Genomic DNA, 8,078 nt, shown 5'->3' on the forward strand with positions numbered 1-8,078 from the left:
GAAAGAGTGTTTACTATCTTTTAAGTAAATATGATATTTTCTCATGATTAAACCAGTATATAAATTCTAAATGGACAATACTATTGTTCCCCTGAAAAATATTTGTATACTGGATACTTACACATTTCGTAAACTGTTTAACTGGTGTGTTATCTCATCCATTATGAAATACACACAGGCTAGTAATAAATGATTTTTGCCATTCTTAAAATAGCTCTTATTGTTTAATCAGCTCCAACTAATAGGTGATGTAAAGTCTTTCACTTTGTTTGGTTTCTGGCTCAATGTAATGGCTTCATACATGTTTATGTGGCACCCTGTGGTTCCTAGGTGTTAGTGAGCTAAAAGGTAAGTGCCCAATTCTTTTTGGCCTAGAAGACACACTCACGTAATGCATAATTTTAAGAAAACGTAACCAGAAAATGTTGGTATGGCTGCCGAGAGCTATTTCTCCCTTTCTTTCATTGAAAGTTATAGCTCTTTACTCTTTGTAGGTAGATGCAAAGATGAACTATTTCGCCCAGTTTATCCAGGATAAGACATACAGAAATAGTGCATCTTTTTAAAAGGAAGAAGTGGGTATCTTCTTCCCCCTTAATCCTCACGCTGTAGAACTCACCCTAGTAGAACTTCAACTAGATTTGTTTCAGAGGAGATGAATACATAGAATTTCAGATCATTTGGCCACTTAGACCAGCTACATATTCTGTGCACTAGTCTCTTTTGCAACATTAGCTAGGTTATAATCCAGCTTGTGTGGTGCGTGAAAAGTTCACTGTCTCCTGAAGCCAATTAATTTTGCCTTCAGACCACTCTGTTCAAAAGTTCTTTCTTATGTTAAGTCATCTGACTTCCTGCAGAGGCAATATAATATAGTGAAATGGCCAGGGAAATCAGACAGATCTGAGTCATAACTGAGGGCTAAGTGGGAGACTTTGGGCAAGGAACTTGCCTCAGTTTCGTCCTATGTGAAACAGAGATACTGATGGCCATCTCATGAGCTCACTGAGAAAATTAAGTGGCGTAGCATATGTAAAACACCAAAGATGGTACCGTGCTTATAGTAAGTCCTCAGCATGGCTATCGTCTGGAAGTTTTGCCTTTGTGCTATTCCTGCAACCTGAAGCATGCTTAAGAGGTCTATATTACTTTCCACATCAACTGCTATATCTTCCCTGTCTACCTTTAGCTGTTCTGCAATGACATAATTTGGTAAGTTTCTTCAATAAGTAAATGCCATAAAGTTAGGTTTTCTTGCAGAGTGCTACCTAGAAAAAATACAGTACTTCAGAGGTAGTCTTACCAATAACAAAATGAAGCAGGACCATCACCAGTAATGCATCTTAAGCTCAAAATAATTCATTTGCTTCTTCCCTTTAGCGGGGAGCCATGTCATACATTTGGTCAAAATGGCAAGAAAATAGTATCCATGATATCAAACATTTTATTTTTGGAATTTTGATTTAGCTCTTATGTATTTATTTTATAATGAACTATCTCATTATATGCATAGTAATAGTCATTAGGATGAGTTGTACTTTGTGTTAAGGTACTATCAAATTCTTTTGTGTTTTTTTCTGCTTGATTTTTTTGCAAAGTAATTATGTCTTTTCTTTTTTAAATGGTTATATCTAGTTTATATTTTCTAAAGATGTGCTTTCAACTTTCAGCTATGCTCATCTTCTCTTTGCCTAAACAAATGTGATTTGGTAATGAAAAATTTGATAAAAACAAAGGAAATGCACACTTATAAAGATATATTGCTGAAGTAGCTGAATTTGAGCTTGAATATTTTGAAAATCTTTCAGTTATATTCTCATTTCTTTTATTGGAATGCAGATAGTTGGAATGAACATAAGATTATCCATATAGTAATTCTCACTGTGAATTAAAACTGTTAAGCATTTTACATGTAACTAATTTGTTTTTGTGTGTTTATTTTATCCATACATGTGATTATTGATTTTTATATAGAATTAGATGTATAAAAAGCACTATTACATTTTTACCTGAATAAGTATGCAATTTTAGACATTGTATTTTTGAAATTAAATAGTCTATATTACTTTGATTAGATATATTTATTTACATTGTTATCACAGTCATTGAATTAGTTTTATCAAGTTTTTGTTTTTTTTCAACAGGGCTACCAAAAATAGCTCTAAAAAATGTCTGTGCCTTATAGTTCTGAACTTAACCTACAAATTGGCAATAAGAGACTTGTAAAACTCATATATGGGGTCTGCATAGTGTTAATGTTTGAGATTTATTTCCCCCCAAAGGTTCATAAACAGTATTGACAAATATATTGCACTCTGCAATTTTGATATGGTCATAATGTAGGATGGGCGGTTTGAAAGATTTAAATTAACGTTTAAATTAAATTTGGTAGGCATTCTGCAGCAAGAGTCCTGTTAGTTACTAGCATCAATTTATTTTTATTGAACATTTTCCAAAGAATAATGACATATGTCTCTTCTAAAGAACTGAGTAAGAGAGCTATTGCAAAATAAACCCTGAATTTTCTGCCATTAGTTGGTAGACTTGTCCATGTAAGGAGCCACATCTATTTTCAATCATTAAAATATACTTTATATCCCTAAAGCATGCAGTCTCCAAATGACTTTCTTGAGCTCACTTAATTTGGCACTCTTGTTAATTTTGCAAAGCAATTTGCTGCTTGTTGACATTGTATTTTACTGTCAAGGATTATCTGTTTTACCTAGTCCTTTTGCTTTTGGTACATGCTTCTTACTTCAAGTTAAAAAGAATGTATACCCATTTTTGTAATTTATTTTATTTGTTAAGAAATAGCACCAGCTATGCTCAGACTCTATAAAGATAGATGTGACTAGGTCATTTTCTCTATGAAGTTCACCTTTCAGTTAGTAAGATAATCCCATTTATGAAGTAATAAATGCTGTAACAGGACCATGTACAAAGTGCAGTGGAAACACAGTTGAGGGTAAAATAAGTTTCATGATTCATTATGTAACATTGTTCCCAATCAATGGTGCAAAGCACAAAAATAATTGTTGAAGATATGTGTGGGAAGAGAAATATGTGAAAACAGTTAAGCTGCTTAGTAAAAGTTTCAATAACAAGTATTATTAACAGTTACGATTTTTCATCAGATTTTGAGGACGTATCTTTTTAGTTTGAATGTGATTATTCCTGCTTAATCAATTTTTGTTAATGCTAAGTAGATCTAATTTTAAAATCAGAGATACTTATTTTCTTTTTTAGGGGATCAAATCACAACATATTTATGAGTATATGTAATCTTGGGTGACAGCTTTTAAAAATATATAGCTGGGTGTGATTTGAAACAATTAATTGATTTGTTTGTCTAAAAGGGTATTGAGCATCTTCCGTGTGCTAGGTACTTTACTAGAGATGGACTTTGCTGTCATTGAGTTTGCAGGCTAATTATAAAATCCCTTGAGCACAAATGGTCATTGTGATATTTTTTTGAAATGTTAACTCAGAAATACGTATGTGTAGCAACAAGCAACATTTTGTATCGAGGTATCACCAGAGTAAAAACAGTATGTATCAAGTTTTTAAAAAAATTCAGAATTGTTCCTTTAGGTTGATATTCCGTAAAGGTTTTTGTACTTTTGGAATTCAAATATGAACAAATGAGCATATCTAGATTGATAGCTACAACAAGAGTGCCCATCTGACTTCATGGTTTCAAAAGTAAAGCAAAGGATATTCAATGAAATTTAAAACATCGAAAGTATGTTTCCGTGCTAGGCCATGACTAATATGAGTACTGAATTGTCAGTTTGATGTTTTCTTGGTTCATGATTATTTATGCAGCTGTTACTTAACTGACATTCATTCGGAGTTGAGTGTTGGAACAGGCAATACATTAGATTAAGTGTACCCAAAATGTGCGCTGTAGAGTTGTTTCATGATATGTAGATCTGTTTTTTTTTTATCCTCCATATGATACTTTTTAAAGGAAGATTATGCCAGTAGCAATTAGAGAATTGTTTTCCAGTCTTTTCTTTTTTTTTTTTTTTTTAACAGCCTGTAATTCAGCATAGGCGAAAGTTGAACTGATGAGAGTAAGGCAGGAATCTTATCATTTACTGTCTCCAACACCCCCACCCCCCAACCCGCCATCTATCCCTCCAAACTCCTCACGTGCAGAGCAGCTCAAATGTGGTATCATTACTGATGGGGAGGAGCAGGGAATGCTCAGGCTTCTGTTGGAAGCCAATGTAGGGAACCTTGAATTGGAAGGAAAAGCTCTGGCTCTCTCTAAAAGTAAGTTAAAGAGAGTTAGGATAAGAAAACCGCTGGAGAGCTATACAACTAATCAGTGCAAGCAGAGACCCTTGTGGCCTCCTGTAAATGTTTTTCCTCACAATGGGTATTCTGTAGAGAACAAAAAAAGCTGTGTTCCATTTTGGTTCTATGATTCTTATTTGTTCGGTCTTTACTAAAAAACTCTGATTAAGATATGTTTGATAATTGGGCATTTCAAATTGCATATTATGCATGGGCCTACCTTAAACATGTAGTTTTTTTTCCTGTTGTAAGGAGAAAAGAAATATCTTTCACTGTACTTTGCAATTTTATTCAACCCAATAGGCAGGTAAGAAATTGAAACCCATCTGACCACTGAGTTGCTTGTGAATTAAAGGTAAAATAAGACTAGAATGTAACTGGCAAAGTATATTGGTACCAACAGATTGCTGCTTTTCTTTTTCTTTTTTTTCCTGTACAAAAAAGAATCATATTGCATTTATATTGAATAATGTAAAATATTTTAGAAAGAATATCCTCAATTGGTTAGAATTCAATAATTGTTTATATATCTTACTCTGGATTTTTCTGCCTCACTTTAGTCTTAATTTTCATTTAAAAAATAGACTATAGAGTGTAGATAGGTGTAACATGTGTAATTTGGCACATTTTTCTTATATTAGACTGTAATTTTGAAAACAGGGATAGTAATAATTTGATGCATCTGGAATTTATATTTCTCATATTGTTGTAGATTTTAACATTGTGTTTTTTTCTTTTTTCTTCCCTCCCTGCTGCCCCTCTCCTCTCAACAGTCCTGGTACCTGGGCTAGCTTGGTTCCTTTCCAAGTGTCAAATAGGACACCCATCTTACCGGCAAATGTCCAAAATTACGGTTTGAACATAATTGGAGAACCTTTCCTTCAAGCAGAAACAAGCAACTGAGGGAAAAAGAAACACAACAATAGTTTAAGAAATTTTTTTTTTTTTTTAAATAAAAAAAGGAAAAGAGGAAGACTGGACAAAACAAAACAAAGGGAGAAAGGAAAGAAACTGAAGAAAGAAGATAATAGACCAGCAATTGCAGCACTTACAATCACTAATTCCCTTAAGGTTGAAACTGTAATGACATAAAAAGGGTCGATGATATTTCACTGATGGTAGATCGCAGCCCCTGCAACGTAGCCTTTGTTACATGAAGTCCGCTGGGAAATAGATGTTCTGTCTCTATGACAATATATTTTAACTGACTTTCTAGATGCCTTAATATTTGCATGATAAGCTAGTTTTATTGGTTTAGTATTCTTGTTGTTTACGCATGGAATCACTATTCCTGGTTATCTCACCAACGAAGGCTAGGAGGCGGCGTCAGAGGTGCTGGGTGACAGAGCCATGAGCCAGCCATTTTATAAGCACTCTGATTTCTAAAAGTTAAAAAAAAATATATAAAATCTCTGTAGCCTTTAGTTATCAGTACAGATTTATTAAATTTTGGCCCTTAACCCAGCCTTTTCCAGTGTGTAACCCAGTTTGAAATCTTAAAAAAAGAAAAAATGAAAAAAAAAAAGGAAAAAAAGAAAAAAGGAAAAAAACAGTTTGAACACAAAGGCTCTATGGAAGAAATGCCTCTATGTAGGTGAAGTGTTATCTCTGCATGCAACAGTAAAAATTAATATAATATTTTCCCCACAAAAGAAACACTTAACAGAGGCAAGTGCAATTTATAAATTTATATCTAAAGGGGAATCATGATTATAAGTCCTTCAGCCCTTGGACTCTAAATTGAGGGGATTAAAAAGAATTTCAAATAATTTTGAACGAATTTATTTTCCCCTCAGTTTTTGAGGGCATTAAAAAGGCATTAAATCAAGACAAATCATGTGCTTGAGAAAAATAAAATTAATGAAAACACAGCACTTATGTTGGTTTAGCTGCAGCCTCCTTGGAGGTAGAATTTATTTATTTAAAATTACTGGTTGCATCAAGAACCCATAGGGTGTACAAAAGGTTCTATAAAATCTGCATTATAGAGACAAAGAGGCAGGCAAATCCATGTCACAAGGGTAAAGCTTACAGTTTACAAACTGGGAACGCCAGGGTGTAGGATATAAAAACGCACTCTTGAGAAAACAAATGTAATCAGGGTGCTGAAAACTTGCATGGTGCTTTCAGACATTAGCCTTGTTCAACAAATTTCTTGTATTGACAGATCCATAGTGTGCATGGGCAGACACATTTTGCCTCTATGTCTCTTAAAATTTTAATTAAAAATACTCTTTCCAGTAATCCTAATTTGCACGAAGATATAATGTCCACATTACGTGCCTTGCCTTGAAATCTAAGAAACAAAAAACAAAAAAAAAAAAACAAAAAATACAACAAAGTGACATCACTACACTTGTTTTGCTGCATTTATTATCATTTTAAATCTTTACCATTTTTATGACAAAATATTTTGTACTCCAGACGAAGAAAAATGTGTGACATCATGGATTTTTTAGACAGTTATACCTTTATCTCACATTTATAAAGCATATCATGGCTGTGTATAGTTGCCGCTTAAAAATTGTAATCGACCAGCAATATTTTCAGTATTTTGGTGTTTTTTTCTATTAACCTTTCATGTTTTTCATCTTCCAATTAATATTTGGGGGGGAGGGGTTTCAAATTTATACGAATTATGCAATACCAAGTTTTGCCTATGTAGGTAGTGCTTTTAGCTGTATTGGTTATTATAGGTAAGTACACAGATTTAAAAAAAAAAAATAATGTATGCTTTTTTGTTTGTTTGTTTGTTTTAATTGACCAAAGTGGGTACTGCTATTTTTGCAGTGTGATGAGGTCCTTTTGTGTACTGAGAGATGGACAGGGGATTTTTTTTAATATACATATATATATATTCTGGGGTGGGTGGGAGGATTTTTAACACTTTACAGTGTAGCTGTGAAGCAGTGCACCCTGAGATGGGCCTGGGCTGCAAAGCGACTGTTCTGCCTACTGTGACAAACTTCAACTTAACACAGGTTCCCCTCTCTAACTTCCCACCTGGGGTGCAAGCTGAACTCATTACTGGTTTTCATAACAACACAATAGTAAGAACAAGCAAACACAACAAATTCTCCTGGAGGCAGACTTGGCTTAAAAAGGCAGACTTGGCTTGGTGATAGTTTTTCTTGAAAGTTCCAGATCCACAGTGGAGAGTGAGCCTGTCTCATATTTGGCAAAAATATTTGTTGAAATGTCCACATAGGGGATGTTGGATGTTGAACACTTTTGAGAGTTTAATGCATGAATATTCTTTCTCCTAGAAAACACATTAGACCTGTTGGAGGGAGTCTCCTGTATTCCTTTTCCGCCACTTTTCGTCCCCATTTCATTTCATTAATGATAGGATATGATTTACCTGTGACTTACTACTTCAAAGGGATGGCAGTGCACTTGGATTTTTTTTTTTTAATATCCAGAAGATTGAACGGAGGGTTGATATTGTTGAATGTATTTGGACTGATAGATTAAAATCAAAGTTCAATTTTTAAGGAACAAAAAAGTAAATCCTGTTTTCATTTTACCTCCCCTTTTAAAACTGAGAACCAGAGCAGAAGGGAAATATAGAATTTTAAGCAATTAATCTTCCTGTGGATGAATTAAACCCATTAGATGCTGATGGGATTTTTTTTAAGGAATGGTACCTTAACTATATATTTGATTTCGTTTCCCCTGAGGGCTAGAGGCTGAATGGAGGCTGGTTTTATTTTGCCCTTCCCTCACCCCCCAGTCCCATTGAGTGTATTCATTACTAGAAGGAAAATCTTTCAGAA

General features: G+C 34.0%; 1 protein-coding gene across 14 annotated transcripts in view; it reads left to right on the plus strand.

The window, feature by feature from the left end:
• NFIB (nuclear factor I B) overlaps positions 1–8,078 on the plus strand; it is a 245,679-nt gene that overhangs the window by 234,109 nt on the left and 3,492 nt on the right. For all 14 annotated transcript variants that reach the window (XM_054519869.2, XM_054519871.2, XM_054519872.2 and 11 more), the window contains one exon: positions 5,076–8,078. This exon is cut by the window's right edge and continues 3,492 nt beyond it. In XM_054519869.2, coding sequence (XP_054375844.1) covers positions 5,076–5,205 — 130 coding nt within the window. In that variant the 3' untranslated portion in view covers positions 5,206–8,078. The remainder of the gene's footprint in view (positions 1–5,075) is intronic.

The sequence above is a fragment of the Pongo abelii genome, chromosome 13 (assembly GCF_028885655.2).
Source record: "Pongo abelii isolate AG06213 chromosome 13, NHGRI_mPonAbe1-v2.0_pri, whole genome shotgun sequence".
In the NCBI taxonomy this organism is placed as follows: Eukaryota; Metazoa; Chordata; class Mammalia; order Primates; family Hominidae; genus Pongo; species Pongo abelii.